The sequence below is a fragment of the Narcine bancroftii genome, chromosome 2 (assembly GCF_036971445.1).
Source record: "Narcine bancroftii isolate sNarBan1 chromosome 2, sNarBan1.hap1, whole genome shotgun sequence".
Classification (NCBI taxonomy): domain Eukaryota; kingdom Metazoa; phylum Chordata; class Chondrichthyes; order Torpediniformes; family Narcinidae; genus Narcine; species Narcine bancroftii.
In genome coordinates, this window is record NC_091470.1 from 314,150,480 (window position 1) to 314,170,511 (window position 20,032).

A 20,032-nucleotide genomic window follows, 5' to 3' on the forward strand; every position below is an offset into this window, starting at 1 on the left:
ACCACTGAGGGGGGGAGTAGTGACTGCATGGATAGGGGTGAGGTTGTGCATGGGCTGTAATAGCCAGAGGTGACCCGCCCGTAGCAATAGGGGGCCTAAGCCCAAGCCAATTATCCCAAGTGGCCTGAGGATGGACAGGGATTCAGTCATCTGGCAGCTTAGATGGAGCAGAACGCTACGCCAGTTGACTGGTCATTTGAGATGGACACCCCTCCCCCCCCCCCACTGCCAAGGCAACGGATGGGCAATCATGTGGTCACCCTCCTCAAGAACCTGGACTTCCCTTACACGAAGGAGAGCGGGGCACAAGCCATCTGGCTGCTTGCATCACTCCTGCAGCACTGTTGCAAGGCTTTGGCAGAAGAAGAGCACAGGAGTGCCCAAGACGCTGAGTGAATTGAAACTCTACTCGCCGAGTGCAGCACCAGCCTGGATGGCAGGTAGACCCAATTAAGGTTAGGGCATTAGTAATGCAGGGCGAAGAGCCCGAGATGTGGGAAAGCAAAGGTCAGCAGCGATTCTGGAGAGAACAAGCCCGAATCTGAACGTCCCCCACCCTACACCTCACACACACTTCAACCTGAAGAAAATCTGCCTACACCATGATTCCCCCCATAAGGGACCCACAGAATCTACAAGCTCGACCTCTGATCACCTGTTCCCAGTCCTGCAGGGAGCAGCCCCCTTAGACAAGCCAGCCCCTCGGGGGAGCAGAAGCCACCCCACTGGGACATCACTGATCAGGAATTTACCACAAAAGAGCTAATTGCTCTTGCTGACTGCTACTGCCAGCAGCTAGGTGACCACCTGGCTGCTGTGGCTGTGTAACAAGGGAGCACTTCACGTCCATCTTTCCACCATGAAGGCTAGCACTCTGGAGAGCCTGTCCACCCAACATATGGTCAACAATTACCTGCGAACTCCTCTAGATGGTAATGGCAAACCCACCTCCCTTTGGGAGAGGGTCACAGTAGCCACGCGGGTCAAGTTCCCTTCCCTGCTGGAATGGAACCTTTCCTGCCGCTCCCAGAGGCGACCCATCATGGAAGGCACACAAGCCATGAGGAAATAGGCCTTCATCTCCACCCTGAATGCAGGCACCCCTGTGGGGGGCCTGCCCAAGGAAGCCCTAGTTACCCCAGCACTGGCCACCCACCTGGTCGCTGCAGGCAATCACCCTCTTAAAAGAGCTGGAAAGGGGATCCCTAGCGACAGGGGCTCCAACTCAGGTCAGGCAGATCAAAACTACTTATGGTGATAACCGGCCCACCAAAGATAGGCACCCCGAAGCTCAAGGGTACTGAACGGAAACAGGGCGAACCCCGCACAAACACTTTTAGGAAAGAACTGCTGAGCACCCTCACAAATGCCGGGTAGACTACTTCAAAATACAGGTCCTCTCCACAACTGCCCTCTTCACCTTGTGGCAGGAGCACTGCAGCAAGGGACAGAAGAAACCCGTCCAACCCCGTGCGCCTCCAGCACCTGAGTCCATAGCATGGAAAAACACCCAAGCAGCCCCATAGGATTGAGGATTGTGACCCCAGAGGATCCACTCAATGGTACTCTCCCACCCAGGAGATCCTAGGCCATTCAACCCAGTGACTGCTCACTGGACTAAGGGGAACCCAGTGCTGGATGGTACTGGTGGACACAGATGCAGAACAGACCACGGGATGGAGGGGCCCCGAGGTACAGATTGAAGGGCTTGGAGGCTCCATACTCCATCCCAAGGAAATTAACCTACACCTCTCTATCAGCAACAACCCCCTCCCCCCGCCCATTCCTGGTCTTGGTGATCGCCTCCCCCGAGTGCATTCTCGGCATGAATGCACTCAAGGGACGGACACTTAAAACAAACAAGGGAAAATTTACCTTTTTGCTCACTCGCGCATCCCTTGTGGTCGGTGCGGCCAAATGGAACCCCCCCCCAGCCTGTCTATACACCCCAGTATGGTGTCCCCAGGGGAACTAGTGAAATCGCTGGAACTATCACGACTCTCCTCCACAAAGGGATAATAAGACGAGCTGTCTCCCCCTCAACTGCCCCGTATGGCCCATCAAGAAGAAAGACAGCTTGTGGTGCATGATAGTCGACTGCAGACTTACTACTTTGACAATGTCTTAAAACAGTGGGACACTGAAAACTTGGGAGCCCAAGCGCTTGACACCCTCATTACAGGACGCCATGAATGTGGCTGGCCATTAACATGGAAAAGGTAGAGGTCTGTATTCTTCCTGGGCATTCAATGGCATTCAGGCCAAAGGCACATTCCCAAGTCAGCAAGGAGTGTCGGGCTTCTGGGATACTGGCAACAGCACATCCCATACCTATCCAAGTTGCAGCACATGCTATATGCTGGTTCCCAAAAAAAATGCTACCTTCCTTTGGGGACCAGAGCATCAGCTCACTTTGGAAACTTTAAAGCAGGCTGTTGATCAAGCCCTTCCCCTAGCCCTTTGCCAAGCTGGAGTATCCTTCGAGCTCCAGGTCTCTGCCACCACCATGATGGCCAATGGAGCCTTTGGCAAAACAAAATCAACGGTTGCAGACTAACACTCAGTTTTTGGACCAAATCCTTCCCCAAACCCGCTACACGCTCCACCCCTTTTGAGCATCAGCTTCTCACCTAGCATTACTTACCACCAAGCACCAGACATGAAACGAGACAGTCATCCTTAGAACTCATCTCCCTATTATGTGCTGGGTTAAATTATGTGCAGATGCCACCTACAAAGAGGTTTTCGCCCGCATTCCTCCATTGTTAAGTGGCAATGGTATATCGTCGACAGGGCCCAGGCTGGACTGGAGGGGTCAGCAAGCTTCATAAGCAGTCATATCACTCCCCACTAGCCAGGACACACAGCCAGACCTACCCTTAGTTGCCCCCTCCACTGTGACCTGGGGTCAGCCCTTCAATTCCCTCACAAACCAGGAATAACAGAATGCCTGGTTCACAGATGGCTCCAGCCAATGGAAAAACGGCAGACAACTCTGGCGAGCAGCTGCTCTACAGCTGGTGACAGGTAAAACACTGTTTTCTGAGGGTCTGGGGTGGGGTTCCAGCCAGCTTGCCGAACTGGCCGCCATCACACTGAACATTAGGTCCACCACAGATTCCTGGTCTGTGGCCAATGGGATGGCAGTCTGGATGCCCCAGTGGCAGGAACAAGCCTGGCAGATCAATACCCACCCGATTTTGGGTTAAGGAACCTGGAAAGTCATATGGAAACAAGCTAGCAAGCGGCTCACACTAACAAAAAAACACTGCAGAAGCAGTGCACAACGTGGCAGTGGACAAAGCAGCACAGATATGCTCTGCACCCATCCATAGCAACTCTGTGGATTCTAGTGCACTGGCCACCTGGGCTCACTGCAAAAGCAGCCATTTAGGATCCGACAGCATGCAATGATGGGCAGAGGGTTTAGGGATGGCCCTCCCCAGGACCAGGCATGCACGGCAGTGAACAGCTGTCCCACGTCAGCATGTTAATTAATCCAAGAGGCTGGCCGTCGGGGACACAGGGGTACATTCGGAATGGCAGAGAAGCTACATCAGCCCTCTACCTCATCACAATCCCTTGTGCCAGAGCTGACCAGAAGAATACTATCAGTGGACTTAAGTACCTCTCCTCCATTTATGGTACACCAGTGGAGGTACAGTCAGATCAGGGCACACACTTCACAGGGACCAAGGTTAAGACTTGGGCTTTAGAGGCAGGAATTGTTTGGCTGCTACACATTCCTTACCACCCTCAGGCTTCAGGTCTCATTGAACGTATGAATGGCCTCCTCAAGCAGCAGATTTGCATTCTAACCCCCGATAATTCGCTCAAGGGGTGGCTCAGTGTTCTGCAGGAGGCGGTTGACCATTTAAATTCACACCTGATGGTGCAGTGAGGGGATCTCTCCCTTCACTAGGCATCTGGCCTCATCGCCCGTGCACGATTTGGCCAAAGAGGTGATCCTCATCAAGCAGCCTGAGGAGTACACTGACCCCAGTCATCGACTACAAAGGGGAAGATAGTTGCTCAGGGACCAGGTAACACCAAGTGGGTGGCCCTACCAGGTAAAAAGCTCTGTTGCCATCTCACTATTGGGCTCACAAAGCGTGACTGACATACATCCCCAGACACCCCACAACCAGCAGGAGGGGATCCCCTCTAACCCACCCCCGCCTTGTCTTTCTTTCCCCCTCCAGATTCCAGACTGGCTGACCAGAGATGACAAACACCTCTCCCACTGACTACTGCATCAATCTTCCAACCATTGTGTTCCTGCCCTGCCTCTCCGAAGGTGTTAAATGCATTGCCATTGTTTCCAGTCAACAAGGTGTCAACATTCTTTGCAAATACTCTGTTCAATATTCATAGAACTCAGGACTCTTCCTCACTGACCAAGACAATTCACTTCCTTTCGAAACTACATGCTTCTATCAAGGCCATTGTCAGTGTTATCAAAAAAACTTTTATGTCTTACATTTAAGGGTCACGTTACTGCTCTGTTTTGATGCATATCTACTTGCAGCATGTATGATTGACCGGCTGCACCAACTACTACACCTCCCCCACCTTCCCCCCCCCCCACTCACCCCACCATGGTGTACTACTGGTTACTGGATATTAACTCTTAAATTGGCACACCTTCAAATCCCCACCCTGGCTAACCACTAGCCCACATGGCACTGATGACATTCGAGAGGACAAGAGCTATGGGGCTTGTTTCGAGCCCAGAGGACCCCAAGCCCCAGCAGCAATTGATATTCACCAAGACAAATGGTTAAACAAAGGTTGCTTTTAATTATCTTTAAACTAGAATCTCACTTTAACTTATCACTATTGACTTAACTAACCTAACTTAACCATCTTCTAATTCGAAGCACATGTGTATGTAATATGTGTGTAAGTTCAGAAGTTATTGGTTCACAGTCCAATCTCACTTCTCACTCCTCCAAGTTCACTGGTTGCAGGCAATTCTTATACTGTGCGCAGAATTTAACATTTATAAAGTTCATCAGGCTTTGGTGCTTGAAAGGTAAATGGTTACCACTCAGGAAGGTTCTTGTCAGTTTAGAGAGAGAGATTTTGTTGTTCCAGGATATCCACAACTGATTTCTTTTTAATCAGCCACTCCAGTGTCTTGCTGACGAACCTTGCCCCCTTCAGGATTCTCCAGATGATAACCTCTTTCTTTCAGGTCACCAGTGTTCCTTTTAGTTTCTCTTATTCTAAATGAAACATTAGACAGCCAGTCCTCTCCTCTTGCATGACCCACAAGGGCTTTGACGAGGCTGAATTAAGAACTCACAACCCGTCTTCAAAATGGGGTTTTCCACAAGCTTGCCAGTTTATCCTGTTCCAGTCCCAGCTGCTGTTGCTGACTGTAACACTGTAGAAGTGATCTCTCTCTCTCTCTCTCCCTGAGAGAAAGCCCGTTTGACTCTCTCTGCTTGCCAAACAGCTCCAGACAATCTACGGCTCCGAAAAGATCTTTCATCTGTTGCCTTTTTGTAAACAACAATTCATTAGTAAAATCTCTTGGGCACCCTCTGAAGCTCTTGCAAAGGCTGTGAGGCCGATATGTTAAGCATTAGCAGAGCTCCAGTATTTCAAATAAGATCTTTTTAAAAGTGTTTGTATATGACCTACTCTAAAAAGCCTTTCCAAATTTATTTCCCCCAAAACACATATATATACGCGCACTCTGTCACAGGCTGACGATTGTCATGGCCAGAGCAAGCGGACAGCAACTCTGTTTTGGCAGACCAAGATGAAAGAAACTGTTCCTGGTGCCTTAGGCGTAATGCCACCCCATGAATTCTCCTGGGGCTGCCACTCACTGGCCCCTGTACAAACAATAAAGATTCTCTCCTCCTCTACTGCTGGCCTCTTATATTGGATGACCTTGGAGCCACCTACCACTTTCCAGCCTGAAACCTGGACTCTCGCTGCACAAATGCTCTGCCCTTACTACCCCCGTACGTTGCCTACTAAGGGGGATGTGAGAACAAGTGCCTGTCCCACGGAGAACCCAGGAGGGAGTAGCTCAACTCTACTTTTTTTTTAAGTTGCCACCCACTGTATACCATGCCATTGGCACCCATACACCTGGTGCCCACAGACCTCCACTGATCAGGAACTAGAGGCTGTGTAGTTCCCCTTTTTAACCAAGCCACCTATGGAACCTCACCCAGAGTCAGAACCCTTCCCTCAGGTCGTTACTTGTCTAACCCATTGTTCTAGTAACTGTGTACTCTGGGACTCCCCCAGCGTTTATCTTGTTTCATAATTAATAAAGCACGTGCTTAACTGCACACTACTGTGTTTTGGACTCAAGTTCTTGCTGTACCCAGAAGAACTATAAACGTCAAAATGCTTTCTATTTGGCTTTACAAGTATTCTAGTGCTGTCTGACACTCAACCAATTTGAAGTGAAGTGTAATACCAAAACATCTGGGCCTCACAGCTAAACTGATAGTTGGAGAGCAGAATTACCGTTGGAAAAAAAAATCCTATTTAGACAGATTATACAATGAATATGGCACCACTAAAATGAAATCCAAAGAGAAACAAGCAGCCTGCAAAGTGGTCCACGTACAGAAACAATTTCTAGCTCTGGATGGTAAAATGAGAGAATTACCTGTCCAGATTTTTTCATGAATTTCTGCAAATAACAGAAGGGATTAATAAGTAATATTACATCAGATTCTTCAACTGATAAATTGAATCCAATGCAGAGGGCAAATGAAATGAAGTACAATTAACAGGAGGAAATTTGTCCAAATATTACTCGTGTTAGCACCTACTTCAATTCCTAAATTTGGATTTAGGTATTTGAGGAATTTAGTGACAGCCATAAATCAGAATGTTTAATTTTGGCAATGGAGTTTGTATGTCTGTCCTAAAGAAATGTGGGTGCCATACACAAACTTAAATGCCTGAAATGTTTTGGCAATAAATTTCTCCAGTCAGAGTTCTTGGGGACATGTCCAATGTGAAAGGGCAAGAAAGAAATTGTATCTAGAAGTGCAAGATCAAATTGTATTTTAAATAACCAATGGCATATAGAGAAATGGAATATAAATCAAAGGTAGAGATTGAGGAAACAGATAAATAGATTAGGAGGAGGAAGGGAAGGGATATCGGGCGAGTGGTTTGCCAAACACCTACACTGTTTGCGAGTCTAAGTTTGAGCTTCTTAACTCAATTTTAACTCTCTCAACCCATTTTCAACCTCATCCATTATCAGGCAAGGCCAAACATAAACTTGAGAAACATTTGGCATGTTCCTCCTGGACACTGAAATCTTAAGGCATACCATCAATTTTTCCAATTTAGATAGCCCCAACCCTTTTCTGGCCCCACTATTTCCATCTCTTCTTTACCCACTGTACTTTTTTTCCCCTCATCTCTTCTCTAACTTTCATCAAGAATAGCTAAAAGCTCGTGTGGACTCTCCTTTCTATAGACGGTGCTCAACTGTTGAGTTGCTCCGGTAACTGGTAGCGCTGCTTTTCCAGCTATAAGGATTTACCTCCCTTTCTTTGGCCCAATTTGGAATGAGCATCACAAAAGCTGGAAAGTATATGATCTTTTTGGAAATAAATTAAAGATTTGTAGGTTATTGAGCCAACACTGTGGGCTGAAGGACCTGTACTGTGCTTTAGATTTCCAGTACAAAACCTTAATGGTTACCAATTCCCTTGGAGTGTCATTTGCCACGTGTTAAGCATCTTAAATTAACAGAAAAAAAGGGATCGACTGGCACCCATTATGCGACAGAAAGGAAACATAATTGGGGCTTTAATCATTCTGGGCTTTGGGTTGGGTCTAGGGCATTAGCAAAAAGTGTAATCTCTCACACCAAGTAGGGGTGGGGACAGTGAAGGTCAGGGAAGAGAGGAGAAAGCTTCTATGAAAAAAATGTCACGTTAACACACGTTTATGAGAAGGCAAATAGTCAGAATGGTTCCTCGCATTCTTTAAATAAAAATATTAAAATCAGCAGGATGAAATAAAAATGTGAGTTCAACAACTGACAATTTAGGGTGCGTGGTACAAACAAATGTTCCCGAAACAATAGATAAAGAACATGGTAACTTGAATTTTCACCTCAAATTAATATGTTAACAAGAGCAGGACATGAAAATATTCATGAGACATGGCTGCAAACTGGTCAGGATTAAATGTACCATGATACAAAATTTACAGGAAAGATAGGGAAAATTATGCAAGGGGAAGAATGACATTGGTGATTGAAATTGAAGGCACATCATTAATAAGAGAAAGATAGGCACAGACTTTATAGGAGGAAGTCTGCAAATTGAAAAGAATTTAGGATTCCAGTGGAAAATATGTATAGTTTCCCTACCTTGAGTTATGAAGAGCTGAATGTGTCAATGAAGTCAGACAAAAATGTGGCAATGTTTTAATAAAGATTAGAAAAAAAGTGTACTTCACATTTAAAAGGCAACAACATTTTGGTCTGTGATTATATCAATTTTCTGCAACAAGAGATCCTGGAATTTAGTATTGTGAACGGAGCTAAATTTAATCAAGACTAAAGATCCACAGATATTTACCAGTCAATGTGCAGCTTGAGAAACAAAACAATTACAAAGATACCAGTTTCGAGCAAGACTAACCTTTATGCAGCAAGGCCAAAACCAACCACAATAAACTGGAAAAGTCTGCTGACACATAATATCACAACAGAATACAGGAAGATAATCAAAAATGAACTTATTACCATTCAGTGAAACATGAAAGTCTGCTCATACCTTGAAGGCTCAGGCTGAAACGTTGATTATACACTTTTACCTCCTATGAACGCTACATGATCTGCTGAGTTCCTCCAGCATTTTTGTGCCTTTACTTCTCACAATTCAGAGTAGCTCATAGCTTTAAGTGCTGAAAGTCCTATTTCCAAAAATGTCATGCAGAATTAATGTCATAAGGAACAATTTAAAACTTTCTATTTTCTTTAACATAAACGAAAGGGTAAATACTGGAGCTGATCCTGGCAAACGGAAAAGAAACAAAATGAAATAAAAATTGGACAAGTAGAGCAAGAGCTACAAAATGAGAGTATGACAATAAACCTACGAGAAGCATTAAAATCTATTTTTAATATGTTTGTGTGTTTTACACTGAAATCCGGAGAAAGCTGTTTCGTTGGGTGGTACGTGTGCAATCGGATGATAAATAAACTTGAACTCGAAGATGTGCCAGAGACAAGTGTGTTTCAATTTGGTGGACAATAACATTAGTATTGGGAAAGAAGAAAATGGCTTTGTTGCCCCTCAACAATGGTGGGATAAAAGTTCAGTAAAATGAATAACTTGGGTGGTAAATAGTACTTTAATGTGAATAAGTAAAGAAAGGTGGGACTCTGCCCCAGTGGAGAGAAATGAAAAATGTTAGAGAGCAACGAGGTCTAGGCAAGAAGTGCCCAGGTCAAGACAGCCACCATCATCCTGGTATGAAAGAGAGCGACAGTAACAGCTCTCAATGACTATTTCCCCATGACAATGACATCCACTATTATGAAATGCCTCAAGCATTTGGCGATGGAACACATCAAACTGCTCCTTCCAGAGACACTGGACCCATTCGACTGATGATGTAGTGGTTCTCAACCTTTTTCTTTCCACTCACATACCACTTTAAGCAATCCCTATGCCATAAGTGCTCAGTGATTAGTATTACTTAAGGTAGTATGTGAGTGGGAAGGTTGAGAATCACTGCTCTAGACCCAATTGTTACTGAAATATTTTGCTTGAGAAAAACTGTCATTGGCAATAAAAAGATGACCCTCAGAACACAAAAATGCTATTACATTTCATAAAAAGTACAGCTAAAGGTGCTGCATTTAAGCATGAAAGAATAATGGGATGGATGAATAAATAGCACAAATAAATATAACTGGGTAGATAAGAGTACAACTGTCATTATGGAGTGGTCAGAGGGTGAACAGGATTGCGAATGAAATATTCAATACCTTGTTCAGAAAGGTCAAATAAGAAGGTGGGATGACTTAGTTAGTAAAAGATTAATGCAATACAATTGTGAGAAAGGTTAAAAGTTGAAAAAAAATTGTATGGCCATGAGACCATACAAAATGTAGAAGCAGAATTAGGCTATTCAGCCCAATGAGTCTGATCTGCCTTTCAAATCATGGATGATATTATAGCACAAGTCTAACGAAGCCAAGGTGCATGAAGGCAGTGGTGGAAATTATCTATAGACCTCCAATTAACAGAGAGTAACACAAGGAATGGCTTTAAACAGGAAAACAAAGATCTATGTAGTTGTCACAGGTGACTTTAATCTATATATATTCCTCAAAGTCAGCAATAATATTGTGGAGGAAGAACTCCTGGAGTGTAGAAGAATGCATTTTAGACCCATATGCTGTGCAGTCAACTGATGACCTATCCTCGAATGAGTGCAATGAGAAAGGATAAGCAAATAATTCCGTAACAAGGTAGAATTATTCATTAAGATGGAAAGTGAATCTTCGTATCTAAATCTAGGAAATTATTATGACACAAGGAGTGAGTTGGCTGGAACAGATTGGATTACAATGGATGGAGTATAGATGTTCAAAGAACCAATACAAGAATTGCAACATTTCAATTTCATTTTGCATATACACAATTCTAAAGTCGGCTAACAAAAGAATAGTTTTAAATTTTTTAAAAATTAAACATTCACCACAATAAAGGGCCTCTGGCCCACAAATCCATGCTGCCCAAATATTCCAATTAACCTACAATCCATGTATTTTTTTGAAGGGTGTGTGGAAACCAGAGCACCTGGAGGAAACATAATTATTGACAAGACAGATTAGCCCTGTATTTACAGGAGCAAACAGAACATTTGCTCTCTCTCTGTCTCGTGGCCAGAGCCCTAGACACTGCTCCATGCCAGGTCACCACTATGGATATCGTTTGGAAGGATCGCGGGTAAGGTGTGCACTACACCTATAGCAGTATTGCTATAGATCAGTGGTTCTCAAACTTTTTCTTCCACCTACATACCACTTTAAGTAATACCTATGCCATAAGTCAAGCGCTTGACGTCCTGCTTTGCGGAAACTGCCAAAATGTTTGGCCTGGAAGTCAGCCTGAAGAAAACTGAGGTCCTCCATCAGCCAGCTCCCCACCATGACTACCAGCCCCCCCACATCTCCATCGGGCACACAAAACTCAAAACGGTCAACCAGTTTACCTATCTCGGCTGCACCATTTCATCAGATGCAAGGATCGACAATGAGATAGACAACAGACTCGCCAAGGCAAATAGCGCCTTTGGAAGACTACACAAAAGAGTCTGGAAAAACAACCAACTGAAAAACCTCACAAAGATAAGCGTATACAGAGCCGTTGTCATACCCACACTCCTGTTCGGCTCCGAATCATGGGTCCTCTACCGGCACCACCTACGGCTCCTAGAACGCTTCCACCAGCGTTGTCTCCGCTCCATCCTCAACATCCATTGGAGCGCTCACACCCCTAACGTCGAGGTACTCGAGATGGCAGAGGTCGACAGCATCGAGTCCACGCTGCTGAAGATCCAGCTGCGCTGGATGGGTCACGTCTCCAGAATGGAGGACCATCGCCTTCCCAAGATCGTATTATATGGCGAGCTCTCCACTGGCCACCGTGACAGAGGTGCACCAAAGAAAAGGTACAAGGACTGCCTAAAGAAATCTCTTGGTGCCTGCCACATTGACCACCGCCAGTGGGCTGATAACGCCTCAAACCGTGCATCTTGGCGCCTCACAGTTTGGCGGGCAGCAGCCTCCTTTGAAGAAGACCGCAGAGCCCACCTCACTGACAAAAGGCAAAGGAGGAAAAACCCAACACCCAACCCCAACCAACCAATTTTCCCTTGCAACCGCTGCAATCGTGTCTGCCTGTCCCGCATCGGACTGGTCAGCCACAAACGAGCCTGCAGCTGACGTGGACTTTTTACCCCCTCCATAAATCTTCGTCCGCGAAGCCAAGCCAAAGAGAAGAAAAGATGCCATAAGTGCTCTGTGATTAGTAAGGAATTGCTTAAGGTGGTATGTGAGTGGGAAGGGAAGGTTGAGAACCACTTTTCTAGACCTAATTGTTACTGAAATTGTCATTGGCCCTTTTCCTTTGGAGTTATGAAACTGTGCATATAACGAGTCAATTAGGTACGATTAAAACAGTGATACGCTTGGAGGGAGTGGGAAGAACCAGCGCTAACAGCTCCTGTCTTGTGACAGCTAGACACAACAGCCTCCTATCTATTGGCAATTAGCCATTACAGCCACGAGGCATTATGATTCAGCAGAACTTGCAGGTCTTCTGAGAAGCTCTGCCCTACTCAATGTAGCCACTTCATGAGGTCGATCGCACTTCAGATGTCATGACGCAAGGTCACATGTTGTGTATCTATATTAAGCCTGACAGCACATCAATAAATGCCTCTACTCTTCTCCAGCTGTCAATTTCAGGTGTGGTCTTGTTATTCCTAACTCTTCAACATGATGGTGTATGAGCATAAACATCATCCGCCATGCCCTTACTAATCACAGAGAACCTATAGCATAGCGAATACTTAAAGTGGTATGTGAGTGGAAAGAAAAAGGTTGAGAACCACTGCTCTACAGCTAGAATCAGAGTTTAAATGGGAAACAAGGGATGTCATAGGAATTGAACAAATATTTCACTTCTGCTTTGACATAAAGGAAAAAAACAACTTTCCAGAATCGCAAGAGAACCATGAATTGAAGGAAGATGGCAAACTAAAGGAAATTAGTACATCAGTGCTGGAAAATAATGGCTCTCAATCAATAAATCCCGAGAGCCTGATAATTTTCATCCAGTGTACTAAGGAGGTAATTGTGGAAATAGAAAATAAATTGATCATCTTTTTCCAGAATTGTATAAATTATGAAATAATCTTCATATAGGAAGGTGACAAATATAATCCCATTATTAAAACAGTAAGGAGTGAAAAAAATACAGGAAACTACTGACCAGTTAATCCAACATCAGTAATAGAGGAAATGCTAAGGGCATTCAAAAGATTGTACAGGGTTAATTAGTCACATGGGTGTATTTTGGCAGCCCCAATTTGTAGCCCAAAAGGGCCAGTTACTGTGCTTTATTTTCAAATTTAAAAAAAAGATAATAGGACTCTAGCAACAGGATTAAACTAAATCAACATGGATATCTGGAAGAAATGTGGGTTTAACCTTAATGTCAATGTTCAAAGTTAAGTCAAAGTTCAAATTTATTGTCAGAGTACATGGATGACATCATACAACTCTGAGATTATATTTCCTAGGGCCAGGCAGAATTTCTACTTACCAGTAACTGTAAAATGTACTCAATTTATAATAAAGCAAATAAAAGAGAATTTCAAACAAAGTAAAATATAAACAAACTGGCAGTGCAATACAGAAGAAATAAATATTCAATAATAAATAATGTGCAAAGGAAGAGTCCTTAAATGAGTCTGATGGTGGAGGGGCAGAAATTGTTCCTGAACCTGGTGGTGTGGTATCTATACCACTTTCCTGATGGCAGCAGCAAGAACAGAGTATGTCCTGCGTGGGGAGGATCCTTGACAATTGCAGTTGGTCTTCGATGGCAAAGTTCCACGTAGATTTTCTCAACAGTGAGGAGAGTTTTTTCTGTAATGTACTGGACTGTGTCCTCTGTCTTTTGCAGGCATTTCCACTCAGAGGTATTGATGCCTTCATACCAGACATTGATGCAGCTAGTCAGCACACATTCCACTAGATATCTGTAGAAGTTTGCCAAGATTTTCAAGGTCATACTGAACTACACAAACTCCTGAGGAAGTAGAGATTCTTCATGATGATATTAGTATGCTGGGTCTAGATAAAAATCCTCTGAGATGGTGACTCCCAGGTTAGATTTACTCAACCTCTCCACATCTGGAGAGGTTCCTTTTGAGCACATGACTGGCAAAAATAGAGTTAGAGAATGGAAACAAGCCTAGTCTAATTTACCCATGCCAACCAAAATGTCCTATGCATACTAGTCCCACCTGCCTGCATTTGGCTCATATCCCTCTAAACACATCCTCTACATTATCCATCCAAATATTTCTTTAATGTTGCAATGGCACCCATCTCAACTACCTGTTCAGGTAGCCTCCGAACAGTTAAGGAGGCTGTCTTTACTTTTTCCGCTCCCCAATTTCCCCTTCCTAATGGCTTCTCCCTCTACTTGTCTCTCCACCTCCTACTTCTTTACTCCTATACTTTATTACCTCTGGGCCCCTCCTCGAGTTTTTTCAAACATGTAATTTCACCTATTCTTTGTCTTGATAAAGGGTTCAGACTCAAAACATTAACTGACCATTTCTACCCTTACATGCTGCTGACCTGCTGAGTTCCTCCAGCAATTTCAGTCTGGATTCCAATACAGGAACAAGGATAATTTGTTACAATTATGATAATAAGTGTACATGTGCACCAAGTCTTATTTGCTGCATCTGAACAGATACTTCATGGAAAATAGTATATATTAAATTAAAAATATATTATAAAATAAAGGTTTTTAATGACACTACGGTTTTGGTCTTCTTACCCAAGAAACAATATACTGGTCTTTGAGGGAATGCAAATGCTCTCCAGACCCTGATTATTGAAATGGCAAGACTGATTAAGTTAACCATGTTTGCTTTACTAAAGTTTAGATGAACGAGAGGGGATGTATTTGAGGTTTATGAAGTTATGACAGTTACAAACAAACTGAATCTGCAAACATTTCCACTGATTAATATGTTTAGGACTTGAGGCCAGACTCAGATTTGCAGGCCACGAGATTTAGTACTGAGATGAGACATTACTTCAAAGAACAGCAAATCTGTGGCTGTAAAGGCCAAATTGAAAGAGGAAATAAATTTCTAGACTCAAAGAGCATTAAAATAAGGGAGCTGAAGTATGGAATAGAAATGGATGATCGACCATGATACTATTAAATAAACGGCCTATTCCCGTTCCCAACTTTCTATGCATCATATATTGTACTTCCATAGATATATGCAGTTATGGACTTGCATACATATTTTATGAAGTACCTCATAACCAGATTATCCATTGTAATCGAATTTAAGGCAGAAAGTACAGATAATTGGGAGATACTCAAATTGACAGGATGTTACTTGTATTGTTGGACATTTTATTTATAATAGCTTCATTGATGGGATAGAAAGCTACCTATTCGTGTTGTCTTAAAACTAATGGGTGGGAGAATTGAATGTGGCAAATGGATCTCATTCAGGATGATGGGAGATCTTTCACATTGGACCATTAAAAAAAAACTGAACACATGGAGTCACAGAAGTTTTTAATGAAGAGTATTTGACACGAAACTTTATCTAGTTTTTCACTACATGGATGCTACTTGACCTACTATTTAAGCACTTTCTACTTTTATTACAAAAACTATCTTTTTTTTAAAAAAATTGCAATGTAATTTGAGTTTTTAAAAAAACATTATGGGGAAACAAGACAAAATGATTTACCTCATGCCTACTGAGTGCTGAATCTATGACTGGAGTGCATCATCTAAAAATTGAAACACTGAAGAATATTGATGCAACCATTGATAACATTAAATCTGCTATATCAATGTTAGTTAATTACTTTAAAATATACAGAAAGCGTGAAGAAAAATGGGGAGTTGTTGAGTCAAGGATCAGCTGAACTGAGAGGTTCAAAGACTTATCTTGACCACAAAATGATGACATTTCACCCTTTCCTGCTAATTCTGCTTCTCTGCATGTCCACAGCTGGTACTCAAGTTCCGTTTCCCAATTCTTGTTTTTAATTTCAAGTTTCCAACTTCAGTTATTCAGGGAGAGGGGGTTAATTTTGTGCTTTTGAAAAAAAAAGTTGGATTCGTAAAATTTCATGCGAGTCCCATCTTTTAAAGTTGCAGCGAAGTTTCCCAATGTAAGGAACACCATGATCTAAAAGTTGCCTTGATATTTTTAACTACCAGTGGAATGAAATGAGACGGTTACTTTTGCATCAAATCGACAGGGAGCATCCTCCAAGCTTTTGTTCTCTGCAGACAGTACAATTAATTTGATTTTGTTTTGAAAAGCCCCTCAAAAGCTGAATACTTTGGGCAATGCGAGCGGCGGAAACGGAAATGGAGTGTAACATGGCGGGGCCTGTTCCGATCCTCTCGGACCGCGAGAGGGGCGGGAAAAAAACCCCCCTCCCGCCGTTAACTCGCGACCACATCCAAGCGATGCGCAGCGGCCCTTATACAAAGGCAGTTCGGAGCAGGTCTGGGTCGGAGTCCCGGACCACACTCGGCTTTGTTCCCACGCCGCCTGAAGAGAAGAGAAGCTCAGCCGGTCACTCACCCTCGCTGAGCGATTGCCGGGCTCGAAACCATCTTCCGTTTCTGTCCGACCATTTCTCGACCAGAAAGAAAAAAAAACCAATAAGGTGCACACGGTAGGGAGCTCTTTTTTTTCCCCCCTCCCCTCCCTCCCCCCCCCCCCCCCGGTGTTTACCCTCAGCTTTCAACCTGTCACATCTTGGCCTGCGGGGACCAACACATCACCCTTCAGCTCGCGGCCGGGCTGATTTTCCGCGAGAGACATCTCACCCACGCCGAGCGACGTACACCTCCGGGACGCGCATGCGCCCCTCCTGCCGCCCGTTGCCCGAAGCCGCACGCCCGCGCGCGCGCGCTCGCCTGGGCGGGCGGGGCAGACCCTTCAAATCACGTCGGAAAACAGAAAATGTCGGACACGTTAGAAGGTCTGGGAATCTTCATCAGAACCGGCCCCCCCCCCCCCCCAACACCGGACTTTTACGAAGTTTAATGCCGGTAGCAGGTCGCTGCTGCGCATGCGTCCCCCCGGTCGGAAACTTCAGAGGGGAGGAAGGCCGCCGCCAGCTGCGAGCACGTGCGCCTGCCAGGGCCGGCGATCCGCGAAGTTAGCGCCAAGACCAGAAATGAAATGAACGACACCCTAAATCAAGATGATTGATCTCCCAGGTTCGGGAGTCTAAAAGAAAACAAGCAGCTGTATTTTGTCAAGAAACATCAGCAATTAGACGTTCAAGCATTAAAGTACTAAACTGAATGGAAATCCAGATGACTGTTCGGAGAGGATAGCAATGTTCAGTGTGAGTTTATGCAGCGACGTTTTACTGGCTGCAGCCAACAGTACATCTGAGCAACTACCAAGAGTAAAATATTAAATTGCCACAATCCAAGACAGAAAACGAGATGATACTGCAAATATCAAAGGATAGATTAAAAATAACATCACAGTTGCACTTAATGCAAGAAAAACGTTTCAGCAGTGCAGAGTTTGATGGTCCCAGGGTAGTTTACGATTAGGGTTAGAGTTCAAGAGCTTGATAGCTTGGATTAAAAACTGTTATTGAACCTGGAGGTGCTGGACTTCAGGCTTTTATACCTTCTACCAGAAGGGGAGCCATAAGAGATTGTAATCAGGGTGATGTAGGCCCTTTTTGATGTTGGAAACTCTTGAACCAGGGCTTCACATAGATGCTTTCAAAGAATGAGAGGTCCTGTCTGTGTTGGAATTAGCTCAGTTTCTGCAGCGTTCTGGGTACTCTGGTTTCAAAACCAGTCAGTATATTTTCCTTGGTACGCCTGTAGGATTTAAAGTGTATTCAACACCATGCCAAATCCCCTCAGACTTTTTTTAAAAAGCAAGGCCATTGGCGTGCCTTCTTCACGGTCGCCTTGATGTGCTGGGTCCAAGAGCGGGTCTCCAGTATGTGAACTCTCAGGGACTTGATATGTACAAAACAGTAAAATGAATATATCAAGGTGCTTGCCGAGATTTTTTTTACATAATTGACTGTTAACAAAATTATTTAATAGCTTTATTATAGTTCCAAGGTATTTACAGGAGGAACTAAAATAATTTGATCTAGCAGTGTGAGTGAATACTTATTTTGAAGCTTCTTAATTGTTATTAAAGTATTGTAGTGTAATTCCCTCATTTCATTTTAGCATGTTACTCAATATGAGCGCTTGTCTATTGTGATAATGCAAGGCCCATGAGTCTCTTTCTGTCTCATGAGTATTTCAATTTAACAGCATGGAGACCCATCCTCCTGTAGCAAAATATTAAGTATGTTGTTCTACCTGATGTCATTGAATATTTTACTGAAAATGCTGCAGTAGTCTGACCACAATGAGCACTGATTGCTAATTCCCCATTATTATAACACACAACTCAAAGCCACATATCTCCTGATGAAATCAGCAAGTTCAAAGAAGCCACGAGATGCATCATGAATGTGTATTGTTTTAGATTAAAATGGAGAAAGTAATCTAAACAAATGGCCAGAGAGACTGTGCTGAGCCAAAGTAGATAGAACAACACACAAGCATCATTTATATCTATTTTTATAATTATAGTTATATAATTATAATTGTATCTCTATCCACAAAGACCACCAAGGCCATGCCCTCTGCATTCTGCCATCAGGAAAAAGGAACAGGAGCCTAAAGACTAGCACGCAGCGGCACAAGGACAGCTTCTTCCCTGCTGCCATCAGATTCCTGAATAATCAATGAACCAAAGACACTGCCTTACTTTTCATGCGTGATTTTTTTTTAAAAATTATTGTTGAAAGGTAGTTTACATGAATGTTTGCCCTAAGATCCTGCTGCAAAACACCAAATTTCATGACTTGTTCATGACAATACTGATTCTGATGATTTAAGAAGCTAGAGGCAATGAGATACATTTTCCAGTTAGGCTACTCCTTTGCACTGTCCATTACTGTAAAACTGAAATGTTTATTTCCATTATATAGCCCCTATTGTACTCTGAATATGGCATTATGCCACAGATATGATGTGGTGGGATAGTGTGGAATTGAATGAGTGAAAGCCAAAGATAATTCACCCAGTCTGATTCTGATGTCTTAAAAGAGTGAAAATAATTAATTTTGACCTCAGTTGTACATTGCCAACTTGTAGAATTAGTTCAATATTGACCCAGAAGATCCAATAGAATGGGTGATGCACATAGAGCACAAACAATATCACTGAAGTTGCTATTGGATGCAGTCAGCAGCATGAGAGAGTGTCCTTTTATTCCCAGCAGTAGAAGGAAGGAGCTCAGAGCTTTCACCAAACAGATATAATTGGAGATAGATGAAGAAGTGAACATCTTGAGCAGAAATCAGATATAGTGCAGGAGGTCATTTAATAATCTAAGCATGTTAATAAAATTGAGTGCATTTACTGAGCCTCCGCTTCCTCTGGTTAAATTTCTTGCCTGTAATTTCCAGGCAAGAAATGTGATTGGGTTTCTTCTACAACCCACCCTAATCTTACACTTTTTGTCCAAAAGCATCTGAGACCTATTTACTGCTTGTGGCTTACACTCTCCACAGTGATGCAGAGGAGGATGTACGGTAAATAAATGTCTTCCCTGAGAGTTCATACATAGCTAATGACATGGATGCACATATATCTGACATGTGTGCTGACTTTATTTTGACAGTTACTGAATCTTGAGATGATTATGCTCAGTAATTATTTGGAATATGATTTTGCCACAGCAAAGCATGCATTTTTCTTTCTGGGCTTTCTGCCACTCCACAGATATTACAGTACAACAAAAAGGATAATATCAAAGAGGACTTAATTCCTCTTCAGAACGAATAGGCCTCTGTTGCAATATTAAAATAACTTATGTGGTTAAAAAAAATTGTCCGTTAGAAAATATTATTATTGTCTTGTGTTCACAAACTTGCATCAGTGAGCAGGTAAATGGTCTATCAGACTCGCATTGGTTCTGAAACATCAATGCATGATAAGGTGAAGTGTGGTTTATTCAGAGACGAATACTCGTTTCTAAGGTATATGCAGATCAAATGGAGGGAAATTACGGTCAAAGAGAACTGTAGCTTGAGCAAATAAATAATCCTTTCACAAGTAGTGCGACTGTCGAGCACATCCTTTTCACGTCTCCTCTATAATCAAATGTAAAATTACTG

At 43.4% G+C, this 20,032-nt stretch overlaps 1 protein-coding gene and 1 long non-coding RNA gene across 3 annotated transcripts in view; one reads left to right on the top strand and one right to left on the bottom strand.

The window, feature by feature from the left end:
• LOC138755539 (N-acetyltransferase ESCO1-like) overlaps window positions 1-16,694 on the bottom strand; it is a 100,127-nt gene extending 83,433 nt beyond the window's left edge. Inside the window, exons 1-2 of one of the 2 annotated variants that reach the window (XM_069921710.1) lie at window positions 16,560-16,694; window positions 16,393-16,447 (exon numbers count right to left, since the gene is read on the bottom strand). In XM_069921710.1, coding sequence (XP_069777811.1) covers window positions 16,393-16,447; window positions 16,560-16,635 — 131 coding nt within the window. In that variant the 5' untranslated portion in view covers window positions 16,636-16,694. Of the gene's footprint in view, window positions 1-16,392; window positions 16,474-16,559 lie in introns of those variants that run through there. The other variant, XM_069921711.1, reaches the window with a different exon arrangement.
• Window positions 16,181-20,032, top strand: part of LOC138755546 (uncharacterized) — a 52,672-nt gene continuing 48,820 nt past the window's right edge. Inside the window, exon 1 of the long non-coding RNA XR_011352379.1 lies at window positions 16,181-16,486. This is a non-coding gene — a long non-coding RNA (uncharacterized lncRNA). The remainder of the gene's footprint in view (window positions 16,487-20,032) is intronic.